Source organism: Podarcis raffonei, chromosome 4 (assembly GCF_027172205.1).
Source record: "Podarcis raffonei isolate rPodRaf1 chromosome 4, rPodRaf1.pri, whole genome shotgun sequence".
Lineage (NCBI taxonomy): Eukaryota > Metazoa > Chordata > Lepidosauria > Squamata > Lacertidae > Podarcis > Podarcis raffonei.
In genome coordinates this window covers 269,180-290,922 of record NC_070605.1, presented here as the reverse complement: position 1 = coordinate 290,922, position 21,743 = coordinate 269,180, and the positions used below count along the sequence as shown (strand labels likewise).

The 21,743-nt window shown below is 53.1% G+C and overlaps 1 protein-coding gene across 1 annotated transcript; it reads left to right on the top strand.

The window, feature by feature from the left end:
- Window positions 1-1,836: 1,836 nt before the first annotated feature.
- On the top strand, window positions 1,837-15,893 carry SMPD1 (sphingomyelin phosphodiesterase 1). Its single transcript, XM_053384890.1, has 6 exons — window positions 1,837-2,196; window positions 10,267-11,030; window positions 13,146-13,317; window positions 13,464-13,540; window positions 13,839-13,984; window positions 14,588-15,893. Exons 1-6 carry the CDS (start codon window positions 1,987-1,989, stop codon window positions 14,995-14,997), a joined length of 1,779 nt encoding a protein of 592 aa, XP_053240865.1. The 5' UTR covers window positions 1,837-1,986; the 3' UTR covers window positions 14,998-15,893.
- Window positions 15,894-21,743: the final 5,850 nt, after the last annotated feature.

The following is a 21,743-nucleotide window of genomic DNA, read 5'->3' as shown; positions in this document are numbered from 1 at the left end:
CTTCTCGCAGCGAGGGAACCGCCAGAAGGCCCTCAGAGCTGGACCTCAGTGTCTGGGCAGATTATTATTATTATTATTATTATTATTATTATTATTATTATTATTATTATTATTGAATCATAGAATTGCAGATCTGGAGAAGACACCTAAGGTCATCTAGTCCAACCCCCTGCCTTGCAAGAGGTTCAAAATCCTTTTTAAAATGCACATGAAGTAAGAACTTTCTGGCGGCAAGAGCTATTCCTCAGTGGATGTTGGACTCTCCTAGACCCTTGGAGGTCTTTAAGCAGAGGTTGGACGGCCACCTGCCCTGGGTGCTTCAGCTGAGATTCCTGCATTTTAAGGGGGTTGGACTAGATGACCCTGGAGTTCCCTTCCAACTCTCCAATTCTAAGGCCCAAGTCCCAGCCTTGCCTGCTCCCTTGGGGTCTTTTTCATTGGCTAAGGCAGGGAGCGGCCGCCGGGAGGGTCGTTAACCGAAATCCCCCCGCAGAAACCCCATCGCGCAGCCGAGGAATGTCTTTTCATGCGCGCTTCTCGCTTGGCGATTATTATGCAATTATGCCGCGAACTCATTACGTGGGTGGGTTCGGCAGCGGCCTGTCACTCAGGCTTAACTGACAGCTGCAAGCGGCTCCCTGAACATTCAGAGATCCTGCGATCCACGCGCTGCATTTTAATGTTGCATTTTGACGAAGGGGAGCGGGCGCTTAAGGCAGCGAGCGGCGCGCAGGCAACGGTCCCGGCGCCCAGTTCCTCGCGCGCAGCGCAGCGGGCCGCGGAAGCTGCCAGGCCGAGTCAGGCCACGGGGCCCAGCCCCATATTGCCCGCCCGGGTCTCAGGCTCCCAGGCCGACCTGGGCAGGAGCCAGCGCGCTTTGCGCCCCCTCGGACCTTCGGCTCGCCAGGCAGGCGCTGCGCCCCCGAGGGGGCCCCGCCCCGCGGCTCCCCCCCCCCCGTTTACACGCGTGTAGGAGTCGCCCGCCCGGCAGGATCGGCTCGCCCTCCTCCTCCTTGTGTCTGAAATAGAGGCCGGGATAAAATCCTCCGCAGACTAAAATAAAAAATAAAAATTAATTGTTTAGTTGACTTGTTTCTATTTTTCTCTTTTGTTTCGATTTGGGATTGTTGCTGTTGGTTGTTTTTTATTTGCAAAATAAACAAAGCATTTATTTAATAAATAATAATCCTCCGCAGACGCCCTCCTGAAGAGGCCGAGACTCTCTGGAGTCTTTTTGCGCCTCCCCGTCCCCCGGAAAAGACCTCGGGGGTCTCCTTAAAAAGCCCCCTACCGGGGTGCCAACTTGGAACATCATATCGATCAAGACGCATAATCGATCATGACGCGGCACCCACTCCATTGGAATGGCGATGCTCATCAACTTTGGGGGAGCTCGGCCCCCCAAATATTTTCTGACGGGTCCGAAGCCCCCCCGGCCCCCTGTCCAGATAGACGGCGCGCGGCCAGGAGGCTCAGTCCGCTCCGACGCCGCGCCCGGCCCCGATCCCTGAATCGCGCGCGTCTTGGGGGGGACAGCCGCGGCTCCTGCCCCCCCCCGGCTCGGGCCGCGCAGGGCGCCGACGCCGGGCCGGCCATCTTGGAGCCGGGCCGGAAGAGGCAGCTGCGCTCTGATCGCCGCGGAGCAAGGAGGCTGAGCGCGGGGAAACCGGGAAGCCCCCCAGCCCCGGACGCCCCCTCGGAGCCCCCGCACCGCCGCGCGCGCCCGGCTCCCTCGCTGGCTCCGGGCGCGCAGGAGAAGAGCCGGGAAGGAGGGAAGGAGGGAGGAAGGAAGGGAGGCCGGCCGGTCGACGGGTGGGCGGACAGGCGGGGGCGCTTCTCCGGCCCGCCGACGCCCCTCCCCGGCCCGCCCCTCGCCTCCGCCCGCAGCCGAGCAGGAAGGAAGCGCAGCTCGGAGCTGCGAGCAAGGGAGCCGCCGAGTGAGGCTCTTCTTCCCGGGCGTCGGGGCTGCTGTCGGGCGAGCGAGGCATGGGGGGGTCGGCGGCGGCGCGGGCGCTGCTTTGGGGGGCGCTGCTTTGGGGGGCGCTGGCCGGGCCGTGGGCCATCGGGGCCGGCGGCTCCCAGGACGCGGCGGCGCTGGCGGAGCTTCTCCCCGAGTCCGGCGCCCGCTTCGGCTGGAGGAACCTCAGCTGCCCCGCCTGCAAGGCGCTCTTCCTGGCCCTCGACGTGGGCGTGCAGGTGGGTCTCCGGGGCGCGCGGGATGGGGGGCCGGGGGCGTCCCGGGAGGGGGGCAGCGGGGCTCGGACGGGGCGGGCCGCTCGGGCGACGTCCTTCACTCTCCCCGCCCCCCAAAAGGAGAAGCGCTCCCCCCGGACGCCCCTTCCGACCGCAACCCGCAGCTTCTGTTTCCCAGCGCGAATCAGCTGACAGGATGCCAGGAAAGCGACCCGAGCGGCGCCGCGGTCCCGACATGGCCGCTTTTAAGGCGCCGAGGGAGACAGTCGGCATTGCGCGGGGTTGGGCTGGATGTCCTCGCGGGGTCCCGTCCAGCGCTACAAGACTGGGATTCTACCCGACACCGATGGGACCGCAGAAACCAGGGTGAACAGAGGTGGCCGATTCCCCTCCCTGAAAGCCTTTCTGGGGCCACAGCAGAAAAGGCCCTGTTGACCTGAAGAGGCCCAGAGCGCAGCCGCCTCTCCCCATTACTTGAACCCTAGTTGTGCGTCGGCTGCCCCACTTCCCTGTCTGAGGCGGTTGCCCTACAAGCAGGGGAAGCTAGGGCAGAGGGTGGCTCCCGAGGGATACCCCAGATGCAGGGGGCAGCTCCAGAAGCTGCCACTCGCCGGAGCCTTATTATCTAGCCAGGAGTGCCCTCCCTGGCCGGCAGCTGCCCCCCCCCCCCGGGTCACACAGGCAGGAGATGTTTTGCACCCGAAGAGGCTGCTGGCCCAGGACACCCTTTGGACCTTCCCTTTGCAAAACAGTTCTCTGCCCCGTGACCAGGGGGTCAGGGTGGGTCAAGGCTGCCCCAGGGCTTCACAGATCCCTGCGAGAAGCCAGAATCCGCCCTCTCCTCCCTGCCCTTCCTTGCTCCTCTTCTTCCAGAAGAATTTCCTTCTGGGACGCCCCCCCCCCAAGAGAAGGGAGTCCTGTGGGGAATCTTCCCAATTATTCCTGAAATGACCTGGCAGGAGGTCTCATGTCTACAGACACCTTTCATTTCCTTTACTCTGAATTTGAGCTTTTCTTAGTATCCTAGATTTGTAAAGTTGGAAGGGACCCTCAAAGGTCCTCTAGCCTGACCCCCCCTGCAATGGTGGAATCAAAAGCGAAGGAATCCCTCTGTCTTGTGGAGCACGGGGGGGGCAGAGGAGGGAGCCCTAAAGGGGTCAGGGACAGGCTGCCAGCACCCACCCCTCCAAGCGAGATTTTAAGCCATCATCGAATTGTCGTCGGAAGGGACCCTTGGGTCATCTAGCCCAACCCCCTGCAGTGCAGCTAAATCCGTTCATTGGGAATTGGACAAGTTCTGAACTCCAGGCCACGGCCTCGCAGCTGCCCCTGCTTCTGCCTGAGACTGCTCCCCCCAACCCAGCCCATCCTTCCCCCAAGCCAGAGGGGAAGCAGGTTGGGCAAGTCCGGGGGGGGGGGGAGTCCTTTCTGGGCCTGGGCTGCAAAACAGCCTGGAGGAGGGGACAGAGCGACTCGTTCCTTCACCAGAGTAAACATGGGCCTTCTCTTCAGACCTCTGGAGGGTCTCCAAATATCTCTAGGGCTGTCACGGGGAAGGGAGATTCAGCCAGTTTTCTGCTGCTCCTGAGGGCAGGACTCCGTCCAGGAAATTCACATGACAAGGAGATTCTGACTAAGCGTCAGAAAAAATTTCCTGAGGGTCAGAGTAAAGGGGGGGCTCATCTTCTTTGGAGGTTTCTAAGCAGAGCTTGGGGGGCATCTGTCCGAGATGCTTTAGCTGAGATCCCCGCGTTGTGGGGGTTGGACTAGAGGACTTTTGGGGTTCCCTCCCGATTCCACAATTCTGTGACTTCCTCCTTTGGAATGAGGTGTGTTTTCAGCGCCTCTGACAAAGGACCTTCTTCCTTCCTTCTTTTCTTTTCTTTTCTTTTCAGTCCTTCAATGGCTGCGCTCGTTTCTCTCTGGTCGGGGACAGAGGGTGGCACTGGGGGGGAATTGTCATCGCGCCACTCCTTGGTGTGTGGAGTGCCTCAGGGTGCGATACTCTCCCCAATGCTTTTCAACATCTTTATGCGCCCCCTCGCCCAGCTTGTCCGCAGTTTTGGGCTGGGTTGCCATCAGTATGCCGATGACACCCAACTCTATCTGTTGATGGATGGCCATCCTGACTCGGCCCCAGACACACTGACCAGATGTCTGGAAGCTGTGGCTGGATGGTTACGTGGGAGCCGGTTGAAGCTAAATCCTTCGAAGACAGAGGTCCTGTGGCTGGGACGGGACGATATGGGATTGGGGGGGGGGCAACTCCCATCTCTTGCAGGGGCGCAGTTAGTGCCAGCACCGTCCGTTAAGAGTTTGGGTGTAATCTTCGACACCTCCCTTTCCATGGAGGCGCAGATTGCAGCTATAACAAAGGCGGCATTTTTCCATCTCCGCCAAGCTAAGCAGTTGGCTCCTTACCTCTCTCGCCCTGACCTAGCCACTGTGATCCACGCGACGGTCACCTCCAGACTGGATTATTGTAACTCGCTCTACGTGGGGCTGCCCTTAAGACTGACCCAGAAACTCCAGCGGGTGCAGAATGCTGCAGCGAGACTCCTTACGGGGTCTTCGCTGCGAGATCACATTCACCTGGTGCTGTACCAGCTGCACTGGCTCCCGGTGGAGTACAGGATCAGGTTTAAGGTGCTGGTTTTAACCTTTAAAGCCCTATACGGCCTAGGACCCTCGTACCTACAGGACCGCCTCTCCTGGTATGCCCCACAGAGAAACTTACGGTCTTCAAATAAAAACATCTTGAAGGTCCCAGGCCACAGAGAAGTTAGGCTGGCCTCAACTATAGCCAGGGCTTTTTCGGCTGTGGCTCCGACCTGGTGGAACACTCTGTCACAAGAGACCAGGGCCCTGCGGGACTTGACATCTTTCCGCAGGGCCTGCAAGACAGAGCTGTTCCGCCAGGCCTTTGGCCAGGGCACAGCCTGACTCCCTCCCTCGGCAATCTTCGCGGAGCTCTGGCCCAATGGTGGCCAGTGGCTTGAATTTAATTAATTTTATAATGAATGATTTTAGAGTGTTGTTTGTGTTGTACTTTTGTATTGTTTTATTGTTGTTAGCCACCCTGAGCCCGGCTTCGGCTGGGGAGGGCTGGATATAAATAAATTTATTATTATTATTATTATTATTATTATTATTATTATTATTATTATTATTTTCTTTTCTTTCTTTCTTCAGCCAAGAGGTAAGAGCCTCTTGACTCTCCCCTTTCTGTCCAGCTCTTCCTTTCCTGGCACAGGAGAAGCTTCTTCCTTCCACTGCTGGAGTTCGAGGGGGGGCCTCAGTTTGGCCCATTTTGCTATCCTTGCTGCTGGACATTTCTCTGCCTCCCCCCCCCCCCCGCAAGAGAGGGAGGGTGCCAGGGCCCCTTCCAGAGCGGGGCTTCTCTTTGCCTCTTAATCCCAGCCCAGCCTGGGATATTGGCTGGCACAGAGATCCCTGGCCAGGGCGATTTGCTCCCTTGGCAAAGGGGGAGGGGGGTGTTGAGCAGTGCCCTCAAAGGGATGATGGGGGTGCCGTGGGGCACAGGAGATCCCTGCCTGCCTGAAACAGGAAACACAGGTTGGGGCGCTTTTCTGCCACCCCTCAATTATCGGATTATGCATTTAATCACCTGCATCCTGCGATTATCTGCAGAGGTGGCATTTGCATGTGTGTGGCAGCCGCTTCCCATTTGGAGCCTGCCCTGTTCCTCCCCCCTCCCTGCCAAGCGGTAGCCCTGACCTCGTCCTTGCCTCCTGGCCCTGAGATGATGGTGGCGATGATGATGATTACTGTATTTTTCGCTCTATAAGACGCACCAGACCACAAGATGCACCTTATTTTTGGAGGAGGAAAACAAGGGGAAAAATATTCTGAATCTCAGAAGCCATGACAAGAAGAGGGATCGCTGTGCAGCGAAAGCAGCAATCCCTCTTGCTGTTCTGGCTTCTGCGATAGCTATGCAGCCTGCATTCGCTCCATAAGATGCACACACATTTCCCCTTACTTTTTTTGGGGGGGAAGTGAGTCTTACAGAACAAAAAAATACAGTATATTTATTTATCCCCTGCCCATCTGGTTGGGTTTCCCCAGCCACTCTTGTTTTTTTTTTTTTTTTTAATATTTATTAGGATTTTCAAAAAACACACAACAAACAAGAACAAGAAATAAACAAAACAAAAGAAAGAGGAAAAAAAACAAACACAAAAATACATAATATTCAAAACTAAACAACAATAAAAACACATAAAAGTTTCTGATACTTATTGTTCTTAACCTTATTTCTCAGACCTCCTCACACCTCCCCTTCTTGTATTCCCATTTAAATTGTCAGTTCAGCAAGTCCTTAACTTATTTCTTTACCTTAACTTATACATTTATTCTAACTTACTATTGTTTTACTTTCCTTCTTTTTTCCATTTCCTCCATTTATTTTTAACAATCTTATTTTCAATTAATTTAAAAAGAAAAAACCAATTTTACCTTATTAAAGACACACATCCATACTTATACCCCATTAATTATTCTTAAACCTTTTTCCTAAAGTCGACCGACATTTCCCTTCCACGATTTGCCCAATTTCCTTACCATTAACTAAATTATAAAAAGCAAATTATCCTTATGCACCCTTTGAATTCCCAACCTCCGCCCACCCTTTTCCCGGTTCCAGACCCCAACCAATGTCCATCAGTCTTTATGTTATTTATTTAGCCTGGAGATCTCACGTCCGAGGCCCTTATATCTCTCTCAGTTCCTTTCCGCCGGTCTCTTTGATGGTCCTTAATGTTAAGCCCCAAGTCTCGGAGGGGCTCCGGCCCAACAGAATCCATGTTGCTTCCAGCCAGTCCTCCATACTTAAAAGCAAAGCCTATGGGGTGCTCCAACTCTTGTTTCAAATTTCTTACAGATCCAAATGTCCCCAAAGCTCCAGCTTTCACCTTCAACCAATTTGTAATCCTCAGGTCTTCAGGTCTCCTCCCGAGGAGATCTTTCCATTTTCCAGATTCCCATTCAGACCAGGCTTTCCACATCCAATTTTTATTATCCTTTTTTGTCATCATGTCAGGCCTCATGTTGTAACTCTCCTTTAACTCCTGCAAATCTCCTGCTCCTCCTTCATTTTCTTCAAAAACAACACATTGCTCCATCGTTTCTACGCTTTCAGTTTCATTTATTTGTTCAGTTAAATAGGCTTCCTGTTTCAAGTCCTTATCAGGCTCCAAGCTGTTGTTTACTGTCCAGTGTAGTAGTGATACGTTTGTAGACAAAGCATCGTATTCATCTTTCAAGTTTCCCAAGAGAACGAAAACTCTGTCTAGTTCTGCTTGGAATTTACCTACTCCAGTCATTTTTGTAGTGTAGTGTCCTTATTCCCCCTCTAGGGGGATTTTAGTTCCTTAATGTTCCTTTCAGCTCAAAACCAAAAGTCCAGTTATTTTGTATCAGCCCTCCTTGTTTTCAACAAAGTTGTACCAAATAAACCAGCAGAAGCAGCAGAAACAATGTTTTCTTTTTCCAGCTGACAGCTAGCTGACTAACAGCTCACTTGACAGCTGTCAAAATCTTCCATGCACCAGGCTTTCTCATAGGGCGTTCCCGGGTCTGGGGGGGGGGGTAAAATTTCAGTCCCCAAGTTCTTTTTATCCTCCAGTAAATCTTCTTATAGTGTCAAAACCGTGAAATCAAAATCTTTTCATTAAAAAAAACAAGACGCAGATTCTTTCGACCTTAGCTGCCCAGTCCTTTGCTTTAAATTGTTTACAAAGAGGGGGGGGTGACTTCCTTTTTAGCCCCTTCCCGCTCGTTCCAAATCCAGAATTAAATTTTTTATAAAGTCCCAATCTCCGTATTACTCACGGGTTTATATTTTAGAGTCCAGTCGATCTTGGAAGAAGTTGGCGCTCTCTGTCTATGGCTTGCGGCTTCACTCCGTAGGCGAGGGAGTACTCTCAGCACCACGCCTCACCCTGCCTCCGTTCCGAAGCCTTTAAAAAGGCTCCGTCGCAGATTGGGGGGGCGCAAATGGTGCCCGCCGAGTCTCTGTGTTCACAGGCATCCGCGCCTGTGATTTTAAGGGTCCCCGCTTCGCCGCAGCGGCCAGACCCAGACGCTACGGAGCCGATTCCCTCCGGAGCTCGGAGGGAATCCGCCATTAAACAATGGCGCCAACCCGGAAGTCGGGTTTCCCCAGCCACTCTTGGTGGCTCCCAACAGAATTAAAAGCACCATAAAACGAGGAGGCAGGGGCTGGACAGGGAGGGCCACTCGCCTTCAGCTCCTTCCTCACTTGCTGGGCGGCTGCAGCACCTCCATGACGAAGCTGGATCGGGGCCTCGGCTGTGATCCTGATGGGCCTTCAGGGGAGTCTGGCAGCCACAGGGAGTCAGCTCTCTGCTGCCTGGCAGAGTGTAAGAACAGAAAGTCCTAGAGTGGGACCAGGGACTCCCAGGGGTCATCCAGTCCAACCCTCCGCAAGGCAGGAATCGCCACTCAAGGATCCTGGGCAGGTGGCCATGCAAGCTCTGCTTAGAAACCTCCCAGGAAGGAGCCCCCACCCCCTTAAAGCCCCTCTTAGGGCCACAAAGCTCTTCCAAATATTGAGTCCTGATCTTTTAATCCAGCGCTTTGGGATCTCTTGCTCTCTGGAGAAGCAGAAAAGAACTCCGGAAGGTGGACTTCGAGGAGATCCTCCGTTTTGTTTTTTAATAATACAGTGGACGCTTGGGTTGCGAATGTGGTCCGTGCAGGATGCACGTTTGCAACCCGCAGTGTTTGCAACCCACGCCTGCGCCTGCGCGGCTTGCGATTTGGCGCTTCTGCACACGCATGACTGCCGAAACCCGGAAGTAACCCCTTCCGGTACTTCTGGGTTCCGGCCGTCCGTAACCTGAAAAAACGCAACCTGAAGCGTCTGTAACCCGAGGTATGACTGTAATAATATTTATTAAGTTTTCCATTTTCGGGGAGTGATGATCTCCCAGTGATCTCACATTTGTGCTGCTTTCCTTAATTTGTCCAGGTAGTTCCAATAAGACATTCCATCGTAGATCCTTCGTTTATTTTTAACAGCCTCTGAGTCTGTTTCTGTGTGGATGTTTATTTTCTGTGTTTCTCTTTGTTCTTCGAGAGTCTGTCTGTGGCAATTCACTTTCACTTTCTCACGCCTGTTGCTTTCCACTGCGACACACCACAAGCTGGAGGAAATCTGGCTCTCCGCCATTTGTACCAGGCATATATCCAAACTTCTTGGTTTTATCTCCTTCCAAGACAAATAAGCCTGTGCTTTAGCTAGAAACCATAATTTCCATCATCTGTGATTACGAAATTCATAAATTCCACACAGTTAATTCTGTAGTTAAACCATAATCATAACAATAATGAAATACTCTTTCTTTCCAGTCCCACTTGCATATGTAAATCCAAAAATGAGACCTTTATCTGGTTGTAAATATGAAGATTATACGAGCAAGAATGAGTCTTTCTGTAAAAAAAAATTTACTGTATTGCATAAGACTAGGGTTTCTTACTTTAAAATGATGTGAAAAACTGTGGGTTATCTTATACACGGGGCAGTCTCCCCCCTATTTTCTTAAATTGGAGTCCCTAAAAATTGGGGGCGTCTTATACCTGGGGCGTCTTATACACAGAAATATATGGTAAATCAAGTCTTACTGACTAGTGACTTACCATATTTTTCACCCCATAGGACGCACTTTTTCCCCTCCAAAAATGAAGGGGAAATGTGTGTGCGTCCTATGGGGCGAACGCATGCTTTCGCTGAAGCCTGGAGAGCGAGAGGGGTTGGTGCGCTCTCCAGGCTTCGCGCAGATCTCCGCAAGCCATGGGAGCCCGCGCAGGTAAATATATGGTAAATAGATTTGATTTAAATCAAATCCCCCCTGCCCCTAGTCAGAGTGGGCATTCAAACCCTGCTCTCTCCCAGTTCCTTGGAGTCTGACTGGGTTCCTAGCTCTGCTCCCACAGAACCAGGGACTGGGAAGGGCCCCCTGGACATCATCCAGCCCACCCCACCCTTCCCTTGGTGTGACCTTCTCTCTCTCCTCCCCTCCCTTGCAGCTACAGGCAAGCCAGGACTGGATCCAGCGCACGGGGGTGGCCGTCTGCCTGCGCCTCCACGCGGGCACCCCCCAGGTGTGCCAGGACGTCATCCGCCTCTTTCTGCCCGACTTCCTGACGGCCTGGCGGCGCTCGGTGCTGCGCCCGGACGAGATCTGCGGGCTGCTGGTGGGCTCCCGCTGTGGCCACTGGGACATCTACTCCGACTGGAACGTTACCCTGCCGCGGGCGCCCAAGCCGCCCATCCTGCCCCCCGCGCCCCCTCCGCCGGGCGCCCCCTCCTCCCGCATCCTCTTCCTCACCGATCTGCACTGGGACAAGGCCTACGCCCCCGGCAGCAACCCCGACTGCAAGGACGCCCTGTGCTGCCGGGGGGGCTCCCCGTCTCGCGGGCCGGGGGCCGGCTTCTGGGGCACCTACGGGCGCTGCGACCTGCCCCTGCGCACCCTGGAGAGCCTCCTGCAGCACCTGGCAGGATCCGGCCCCTTTGACCTGGCCTACTGGACGGGCGACATCCCCGCCCACAACATCTGGGAGCAGAGCCGGGCTGACCAGCTGGGGGCGCTGGGCACCATCACGGCCCTCATCCAGAAGCACCTGGGGCCGCTGCCCGTCTACCCGGCTGTGGGCAACCACGAGGCCGTGCCTGTCAACGCCTTCCCCCCGCCCTTCGTGGTGGGCAACCAGTCCTCCTCCTGGCTCTACGAGGCCATGGCCGAAGCCTGGCGCCCCTGGCTGCCCCCCCACGCCCTGGGGACCCTCAGGTAGGCGGGGGGTCCTGCTCTGGAGGGGGGCGTTGCACATTTCATAGGGATCCCAGCCAGAGAGCCCTTGGGGGTCCCACACTTCTACGTATCAGGCTCAGTGAGAGTGGAATTATTATTATTACCGTATTTTTCGCTCCATAAGATGCACCTTTTTCTTCCTAAAAACTAAGGAGAAATGTCTGTGCGTCTTATGGAGCAAATGCGTGCTCCCTGGAGCCGAACTGCCCAAGGGTGAAAAGCAGATCATACTTTTTTTTTTCTTTTTTTTTTGGAAAGAGGGAAGTGGGTGTTGAAACAAAGCCGCTGATCGTTTGCCGATCGGGAGAGAGATAAGGGACGCTAGAGATAAAGGAGGCTGCCTGGGAGGGGGGAGGTAAAGACAGCAAACTTGCAAAAGGGGGAAACAGGAAGACTAAAGCAACAAGGAGAGAAATTAGAAGAAAAGGAGGAGCAAAAAACTGTTCCAGCTGAGGAAAAGACTCTAAGGCAAACAAGAGGGAAGGGGGTGTTGAAAGGAAACAGCTGATTGGTGGGATCAGAAGAGAGATAAGGGAGAGATAAAGGAGGCTGCCTGGGAGGGGGGAGGTAAAAGCCCATGGATCCTCAGGATTTTTGCAGTGGGTCTCCCCAAATTCACTGTCAGATCACATGTCTGTGGCCACAGCATGAACCACAAAAATCATACATCCACTGTTTTGTTCAGAATATATTTTTTCTTGTTTTCCTCCTCTAAAAAACTAGGTGCGTCTTATGGTCAGGTGCGTCTTATGGAGCGAAAAATATGGAATAATAATAATATTTTTTCAATTTATATACCACCCTATACCCAGAGGTCTCAGGGTGGTTCGCAACAAGACCACAACATATAAAATCCAACCAAAAGCAGTAACCCAATACCCCCCCCCCAAATGCCAGATTCTAAAAGAATGTTGGATGTCAATAAGATCAACCAAAGACTTGGTTAAAAAGGAACGTTTTCACCTGGCGCCTAAAGGTATATAATGAAGGTGAACTTCCCTGGGGAGAACATCCCGCAGACAGGGAGCTACTGCAGAGAAGGCCCCGTTCTCATGTTGCCACCCTCTGGACCTCTCAAGAAGGAGGCACATGAAGGAGGGCCTCAGAAGATGATCTCAGGGTCCGGGTGGGTTCATATGGAAAGAGGCGGTTTTGAGGTCTTGCAGTCCTGAGCCTTTTAAGGCTTTATAGGTCAAAACCAGCACTTTTAATTGGGCCCGGAAACTAATGGGTAGCCAGTGCAGTCAGACCAGGATTGGTGTGAGATGTTCAAACCGCCTTGCTCCGGTGAGCAGCCTGGCCGCTGAATTCTGCACCAGCTGAAGTTTCTGATCCATCTTCAGAGGCAGCCCTACGTAGAATGCATTGCAGTAATCTAACCTTGAGGTTAGGGACGCGGGTGGTGCTGTGGGTTAACCACAGAGCCTAGGGCTTGCCAATCAGAAGGTTGGCGGTTTGAATCCCCGCAACGGGGTGAGTTCCCGTTGCTCAGACCCTGCTCCTGCCAACCTAGCAGTTCCAAAGCATGCCAAAGTGCAAGTAGATAAATAGGTACCACTTCGGCGGGAAAGTAAACGGCATTTCCGTGCGCTGCTCTGGTTTGCCAGAAGCGGCTTAGTCATGCCGGCCACATGACCCAGAAGCTGTATGCCAGCTCCCTCGGCCAGTAAAGCGAGGTGAGCGCCGCAACCCCAGAGTCGGTTACGACTGGTCTTAATGGTCAGGGGTCCCTTTACCCTTTCCCTTGAGATTACCAGAGCATAGACAGCAGTAGTTAGGCTCTCCCTGTCCAGATAGGGGTGTAGCTGGGCCACCAGCCGAAGCTGATGGAAGGCACTCTGGGCCACTGAGGCCACCTGAGCCTTGAGCGACAGCAAAGGATCCAGGAGGACCCCAAAGCTACGAACCTGCTCCTTCAGAGGAAGTGTAACCCCATCCAGAGCAGGCAACCTCCCACCCACCTGGTCTAGGGAACCCCCAACTAACAGGGCCTCCGTCTTATCTGCATTGAGGGAGAGCAAGGGGGCAGGGACTGGGGCTTCTTTTCCTTCCTGCGCCCTGACGCCTCTCCCCCCCCTTTCCTCCCTGCCACAGGTTGGGGGGCTTCTACACCCTCCTGGTGCAGCCCGGCCTGCGCCTCGTCTCCCTCAACATGAACTTCTGCTCGGACGCCAACTTCTGGCTCCTCATCAACTCCACGGACCCGGCCGGGCAGCTGCAGTGGCTGGTGGGGGTCTTGCAGGGGGCGGAGGAGCAAGGCGAGAAGGTGAGGGGGCTTCACAGGGGGTGGGGGACGGGCACGGCCAGCGGACGGGGGACAGACTCCATCCTTCCTGCCCGGTCCAGCTGTGTGCCAGTCCAGCCCCCCAGAATGGTTCTCAACCCCACTTCTTCTTCTTGCCCCCCCCCCAGGTTCACATCATCGGCCACATCCCCCCGGCGCACTGCATGCGCTCCTGGGGGTGGAACTATTACCGCATCATCAGCAGGTGAGACGCTTGCATGCCCCCCCCCGTCACCTTGCCCTCTCTCCATGCCGCTCTGGGAGTCGGAAGGGACCCCAAGGACCATCTAGTCCAGCTGGGGGCTTCCTCCTCCTCCCCTGGCCCCCCAATCCTGCTCCTTCCTGCCTCTTGCCCCCCATGGCTGGGCCAGAAAGGAGGCCGCTGCCCATTCTCCCCTTGGCCTCCCCCTGCCCTGCCTCAGTTTCCCAGGCTGCGGCCGTGGGTTCTGGCAAGAGGAAATCCCAGCTGGCCCCACATTTACCCCTGTCCTCCCCCCCCCCAGGTTTGAGGGCACGGTGGCCGGGCAGTTCTTTGGCCACACGCACTTGGACGAATTTGAGCTGTTCTACGACGAGGAGACCCTCTCGCGCCCGGTGGGCATCGCCTTCGTGGCCCCCAGCGTCACCACCTATGTCAACCTCAATCCAGGTGAGTAGGGGGAAGGGGATCCTGCCCCCAGGGCTGGCCAGGGATGAAATGGGGGCCCCCATCTGCATCAGTGCCCAATCCTCTCCAGAAGCAATCCGAGTTGTGGCAATCGCTTACTCTTGTGGCAGGGAGTTCCACAGTTCACCCAAGAAGGACTCATAAAACTGTCCTGACCTTCCTAGTGGGGTAGGAGAGCTGGGTTGGGGGTCACATCTGGCCCCCTTAAAGATCAAGATAAATAGAATAACATTGAGAGAGAGGAAAAAAAGAAAAAGACGAGAGAAAAAACGACAAAACTAAAAACTGCAACAAAAGGCAATAAAAAAATGAAAATGAAAATACTTTTCAATAACCAACATTATTTAGGAAGTTCAAACCAATACGTACATATTTTGTACACAAAGTCCTCCATATTGGTTTGAGTCCCTTATAAATTTATTGACTTCCCTCTATCACTTTGCGGTTTCGACTCTATTATTATAATTCAATAATGTGCATTTGATTGTTTGTCCAAACAGTAGGAAGAAAGATTTTCCTGTTCTGTGAAATTCCTCTAAACGAGAACCAATGTTGTTGTTGTTGTTGTAACCCTTTCCCGGCCAGGCTACCGCGTCTACCAGGTGGACGGCCCACGGCCCGGCAGCTCCTTCCAGGTCCTGGACCACGAGACCTTCATCCTGAACCTGACGCTGGCCAACGTGCCGGGTGCGAAACCCCAGTGGCAGCGCCTCTACGGGGCCCGCCAGGCCTACGGCTTGGCCAGCGCCTTCCCGGCCGACTGGGACGCCCTGGTGCGGCGCATGCAGACGGACGAGGGCCTCTTCCAGCGCTTCTGGCTGCTGATGCACAAGGGGCGCCAGCCCCACAAGCCCTGCCAGGACCTCTGCAGAACCGCCCTGCTCTGCGCCCTGCGGACTGCCAAGGCCGACGACCCCAGGCTCTGCCCGGAGCACGCCCAAAAGGTGCCCTTCGCCCAGATCCAGGCCTGGTGGAGGCAGCGCCAGCTCTGCTAGGAGCCCCCCAGGAAGCGGGCCCCCCACCTCTGCCCAGAAGCCCCGCAGGAAAGACCGCCTCCTTCCAAGGGAATTTGTCATGTGGTCAAACAGGATCGGGGCCGCAGCAGATCGGACCTGCCTGTTAGGGATTCCTGCCTGGCAGGGGGTTGGGCTAGATGATCGCCAGGGTGCCCTTGGCTTCTAAGGCTTCTGGACTTTGCCCTGGACTCTCTAGCCCCCCATGCAAGTATTTGGGGGGAGTGGCCTGGACTGAGGACCCCCCTTCCAAACACTGGAGCCGCCTCCCTGCTGGAAGGAACTGATTTACATGAAGGAAATGGGGGGTCTTCTCCCCCTCCGACGCTCTGGCTTTGCCTTGTTAGCCCCCCCCCCGCATCCTGTTGCTGCAGCTGGGTTGGCTTGGGGCCACCCGAGTCTGCATCGCAGGGAGGACCACAGAATTGTAGAGTTGGAAGGGACCCCTGTGGTCATCTAGCTGAACCCCGTCTTCCCCCATCTCTCTTTGGCAAGTATCGGAGGGGGCTGAGGCCAAAATGAAAGGCCTACAGTCGGGGAGAGCAGTGGCTGCTACTCCCAGACTCCCCCACACCTTACACTTAAAGCACATGAGCCCCCCCTCAAAAAACCCTGGGAACTGTAGTTCGCCCCCACCAGAGCTACAGCTCCCAGCACCCTCCACCAATTCTCTAAGCACAGAGCTTGTCTGCAGCCCACAGACCTGGAGGATGGGCTGCGCTGCCTGTTTGGGGGCGATGGGTCACCCCTCCAGCCTCCCACAAGTTGCCTGCTGGGGGGGCACTCTCAGGAACTGCCCCTCCAAAGACATCCCAGATTCCTCCCACCCCCCTCCCCGCTGTTGCCTTGGATGTTTCTTTGAGGGGCTGAGTGGAAGGCCCCCCACGCCCCTTTCCTCCTGACCCCCTTCATGGCCCAGCCTGGGGGAGCATCTCATCCAGGACCCCCAGGACCGCCTTAAGCAGAGTCAGACCCTTGCTCCCTCTAGCTCAGCAATGCCGACATGGACTGGCAGCAGCAGCACCCCCAGCGTGGATTTCGGGCAGGAAGCCTCACCCAGCCACACCTGGACATGCCGCCAGCGGGACCTTAACCCGGGACCCTCTTTACCCAAAGCAGATTCTCGGCTGCTGAGCTTTGACCCTTCCTCATGCGCAGGAAACCCAAACTCGTGACCGTCTCCTCATCTTCCGACTGGGTTGGGGGCTTCCCCCTATTTATATTCACCCCACCCACCTGTGCAATAAATTATTTCTGGCTCTGCCGCATCTCTCGCCTGGCTCCAGTCTGCGTCTTTCCCCACCAGGAATGGCGACGCCCACCCTCCCCGTCCGGCCGCTCCTGAGAACACACCATGTTCTCCCTTGTCCAGTCTGGCCCCAAGCGCGGCAGCAGCCCTTGCCCTGCCCCACAGAGGTTCATTGGGGGTCTATTGCTCCTGGCACTGGAGGCTCCCAGAGGCACCACTGGCTCATAGCCAACCTCTCGCACCAACAGCCGCCTCCTTCAGAGCATAGGGAGAGCCTGTGGGATCAGACCCACGGCCCCTCTGGCTCAGCCTCCTCTTCTCCCAGGGGCCCCTTATGGGAAACCCCTGAGCAGGATTCGAACACAAGAGCAACCCTCCCCTCCAGAAGCACCGTTGCCTCCCTCCGTGGAGGCCACTGGGGCTGCCGGCCATGGAGAGCCCCCTCGTCCGCTCTGAAGTCGCCTAATCCTCTTTCAAAGCCATCTCTGTTGGGGGCCATGGCTGTTCTGTGGTTGAAGGAGCTCTTTATTTCACCTCCCAACGTTCTGCCCCCTTGGGTGTCCACAAATTCTAGCCTTACAGGTTTCCGTGATGTTTGAGCTCTGCTGCTCTCCAGGGCAGGAGAAAGCCAGGATTTATGGGGTAAAATTCCTCCTCAGGGGGTTCTGGGGAGTTCCCTGCACCCCGCAGCGTTGCTTCAGCCCAGATCTGCCAATCTGAAAGGCAGATCAGCTGCGACCTGCAAGTTTCTCCCTGCCATGGATGAACCTCCAGCATGATTTGTGATTTATTCCTCACTAATTTGGAATACAGGGATGCGGGTGGTTCTGTGGGTTAAACCGGCTTGCCGATCAGAAGGTCAGCGGTTCGAATCCCTGCGATGGGGTGAGCTCCCGTTGCTCGGTCCCTGCTCCTGCCAACCTACCAGCTCGAAAGCACGTCAAAGTGCAAGTAGATAAATAGGTACTGCTCTGGCGGGAAGGTAAACGGCGTTTCCGTGCGCTGCTCTGGTTCGCCAGAAGCGGCTTAGTCCTTCTGGCCACATGACCCGGAAGCTGTACGCCGGCTCCCTCGGCCTATAAAGCGAGATGAGCGCGCAACCCCAGAGTTGTCCGCGACCGGACCTAATGGTCAGGGGTCCTGTCAGCGCTGCCCAAGGTCCCAGCTCACACAAGACCAACGCTGCTTCCTTCTTTAGTATAAAAGTCTATATTGAAGTTCAGTTTCACTTCCACACGCGCAGCGTGCAACGCTACGTCTTTAACCTTAGACCGCCGAAGCTCCATCTGAATCTCCTCCCCCCTGACACCAGTTTAAGATTCTAGCCTTACTCCACCTCTTCCTCTGTTCCTTCCTTCCCTGGGTCCGCCTGCTAGTCGGGGTCTCACCCTTCCTAGACTCCTCTGACGCTGAGTCCCCTGACTCTTCCCCCTCCCTCCTTCGGGCTTTTGGACCTGGCTCCCAATCCGGATCTTCTGCTATCCCGCGCTCCTGCACATTTGAACTTGGCGCGCGCGCGCAGCCTCCCACTTTCCTTCTGACCGTTACACTTGTGTCACTGCTCCCTCCTTCGGGGAGGCTAGCTGGACCTGACCTTCCCTCCGTTTCCCCACTTTCCGATGGGGGCGTGGTTATCCCTGACTCATCTTCTCTCCCCGCTGGAGGAGAAGCTGGTCCTGACTCATGTGACTCTTCCCCCCCCACTGTGCTCTGGTGGGGGAACTGGTCCTGATCCTCCGCTGCTCCCTTGGGAGTCCCCTCTGGTCCCTTGTTTATGGAGCGTCCCCCCTGGGACCCCCCTTGCCCTTACCATAGACGCCCCCTTCTGGGAATCTTCTGATTCGCTGGAGAAGCTCATGGAATCTCTCGGGTCACTGTCATATTCCCCTACGCTCCCTTCTGATTCCTCTCCTCCGCTCTCTATTTGCTCTCTCCCCTGTGCTTCTGCTCCTGAGCCTCTGACAGGTCCCTTTACCCTTTACCTTAATTTGGAATACAGCCGTACCTTGGAAGCCGAACAGAATCCATTCTGGAAGCCTGCTCAATTTCCAAAACGTTTGAAAATCAAAGTGTGGCTTCCGATTGGCTGCAGGAAGCCCCGTCAGACATTTGGCTTCCAAAAATAGTTTGCAAACTGGAACAGCCACTTCTGGGTTTGCAGCCTTGGAGAGCCAAAGGTTCAACTGTATTGGCCTTAATTATGAGGCCCTCCTCAAAGGGCATGTGACAAAGGGCTGCAACCACTCAGCTGCCGAAAGGACTGGGTTTGGATTGCTGAAGGTATCTGATTTTTAAGAAGCGTGAAAATCCTTACAAAAGCCGGGAAGGAAGGGGAGGACAAAACACTGTGTTTTCATCTGGTTTCCAAATGGTCTTTTTCTTTCTTCTCCTCCCCTGCAAAATGAATGAGCCGTGTGTAGCTATGCTATTCTGTCTGACACCGAGGGAAAGGGGGCATTTGATTTATGCCCAATGAAGGATTTAACAATGTTTTATTATGCCCTCCCCCCTTGACCGAGGTTGAATGGACTTTATTTAAATTATCTTTGGACTGGACCAGGAGTGTAAGAGCAATTAAGGGTAAGAAAATGAACGGCTGCTAATTAAATCTGGCAATAGCTTGCATTTGTGAAAAGACTGGGGTTTTTTAACTGCGTGCTGAGGAAGAACCCCAGAGTGGAATTTTAATACAGTGGTGCCCCGCAAGACGAATGCCTCGCAAGACGAAAAACCCGCTAGACGAAAGGGTTTTCCATTTCGGAGGCGCTTCGCAAGACGAATTTCCCTATGGGCTTGCTTCGCAAGACGAAAACGTCTTGCGAGTCTCGCCATTTTTTTCCCGCTCCCCCCCCCTTTTTTCAAAGCCGCTAAGCCGTTAATAGCCTTTTAACAGCTTAGCCGCTAAGCCTTTAATAGCCGCTAAGCCGCTAAATCGCTAATAGCGCTAATCCGCTTAGCCGCTAATGGGGTTGCTTCGCAAGACGAAAAAACCGCTAGACGAAGAGAATCGCGGAACGGATTCTTTTCGTCTTGCGAGGCACCACTGTAGCAGAGAGGGGTCATCTTGTTGGAGAGTTATTTGTATCCGCAGTCTGCAAAGATCTCAAAGGAATGGAAAGCGACTTTGTAAACATTGCAGAGAACTGGACAAAGGAAGGTGGCAATGATCTATCTCCACACCAGGTCTGGGAAAACGTTTATGAAGACTACACACGTGAAAAGGATTTTATATTCTTAAAAGTAAGGACAGATCGTGAAGCTGAGGCTCCAGTACTTTGGCCACCTCATGAGAAGAGAAGACTCCCTGGAGAAGACACTGATGCTGGGAAAGATGGAGGGCACAAGGAGAAGGGGGCGACAGAGGACGAGATGGTTGGATAGTGTTTTCGAGGTTACCAGCATGAGTTTGACCAAACTGCGGGAGGTAGTGGAGGACAGAGGTGCCTGGCGTGCTCTGGTCCATGGGGTCACGAAGTCGGACACGACTAAACGACAAAACAACAAAAGTAAGAGAGGAAGTTTGTAATGAAATTTTAGAGGGGAAAAGGGCTCCAGAATCGTGGAAAGAGGCTTACATTACACTAATACCAAAAACAGAGATTGAAAAGACTCAACTTAGGAACTACCGTCCCATATCCTTATTAAATGTGGATTACAAAATTTTTGCTGACATATTAGCTAAGAGATTGAAAAAAGTGCTGATTGAGGAGATTCACAAGGACCAGGCGGGCTTTCTCCCGGGTAGACATCTGTCTGACAATTTAAGGAATATAATTGACATTTTGGAGAAGTTAGAAGTGAATATAAACACTAAGGCTGTTTTGATATTTGTAGGCGCGGAGAAAGCCTTTGACAACATTTCTTGGAACTTTATGAAAAAGAACCTACAGGGTATGGGGGTAGGCCATGGTTTTGAGAATGGTATTGGTGCAATATATTCAGAACAAACGGCTAAACTAATTGTAAATAATGTGGTTACAGAACAGTTTAAGATAGAAAAAGGGACACGACAGGGATGCCCAATCTCCCCGCTGCTTTTTATTTCGGTCCTGGAGGTTTTGCTGAACATGATTAGAAGGGACCGGATGGTTAAAGGTATACAGGTCGGAGCCAAACAGTTTAAATTAAGAGCGTTTGCAGATGATCTAGTCTTGACACTACAGGAGCCAGAATCTAGTACTAAAAGAGTTTTAGAACTAATTCAAGAATTTGGTCAGGTGGCAGGATTTAAATTGAACAAGTTAAAAACCAAAGTTCTTGAGAAAAATTTAACATCGATAGAGAAAAGTGCCAAAATGAAACAGGCCTGACTGTGGTTAAGAAAGTGAAATATTTGGGGATTAATATGACAGCTAAAAATGGGAATTTGTTCAAAGTTAATTATGAGAAATGTTGGGCTGAAGTGAAAAAAGATTTAGAAATTTGGTCAAATTTGAAGCTTTCCTTGTTGGGTCGAATTGCAGCTATAAAGATGAATGTATTGCCTAAAATGTTGTTTTTGTTTCAAACTTTGCAAATTTTGGACAAAATGGATTGTTTCAAGAAGTGGCAGAAAGACATTTCTAAATTTGTCTGGCAGGGCAAGAAGCCTAGAATAAAATTTAAGATATTAACTGATGCAAAGGAAAGAGGTGGATTTGCCCTGCCAGACCTGAAACTTTACTATGAATCAGCAGCATTCTGCTGGTTGAAAGACTGGCTGCTTCTTGAAAACACAGACATTTTGGATCTTGAAGGTTTTAACAATGTTTTTGGGTGGCATGCATATTTGTGGTACGACAAGGTGAAAGCACACAAAGCTTTTAAAAATCATATTGTCAGGAGAGCACTGTTTAATGTTTGGACTAGATATAAAGATCTATTGGAAAATAAAACTCCAAGGTGGTTGTCACCAATGGAGGCCAAGGCTCAGAGAAAACTTAACATGGAGGCCAAATGGCCAAAATATTGGGAAATCTTGGAACTAGAAGGGGACAGATTGAAATTGCAGAGTTTTGAGAAACTGAAAGTGCGAGATTGGCTTCATTATTACCAAATAATGGAGGTTTATAATTTGGACAAGAAAGTTGGTTTCCAGGAGGAAAAATCTAAATTGGAAACAGAACTGCTAGAATCCAAAACTAAGACTTTGTCAAAAATGTATAACTTGCTGCTGAAATGGAATACTCAGGATGAGACGGTTAAATCTGTAATGATTAAATGGGCACAAGACGTTGGACATAATATCATGTTTGCTGACTGGGAACAGTTGTGGACCACCGGGATTAAATTCACGGCATGTAATGCCTTAAGAGAGAATATTATGAAAATGATATACAGGTGGTACATGACCCCAGTCAAGCTTGCAAAAATCTATCATTTGCCCGACAATAAATGTTGGAAATGTAAGGAAAATGAAGGTACATTCTTTCACCTTTGGTGGACGTGTCCCAGGATTAAGGCGTTCTGGGAAATGATATATAATGAATTGAAAAAGGTA

What these genes read in the sequence shown, in the direction of transcription:
- SMPD1 (XM_053384890.1), top strand. Translation starts at nt 1,987, where the DNA reads ATGGGGGGGTCGGCGGCGGCGCGGGCGCTGCTTTGGGGGGCGCTGCTT. An exon ending in CCCTCGACGTGGGCGTGCAG is followed by an intron (nt 2,197 to 10,266) that starts GTGGGTCTCCGG and finishes CCTCCCTTGCAG; the next exon opens with CTACAGGCAAGCCAGGACTG. An exon ending in TATTACCGCATCATCAGCAG is followed by an intron (nt 13,541 to 13,838) that starts GTGAGACGCTTG and finishes CCCCCCCCCCAG; the next exon opens with GTTTGAGGGCACGGTGGCCG.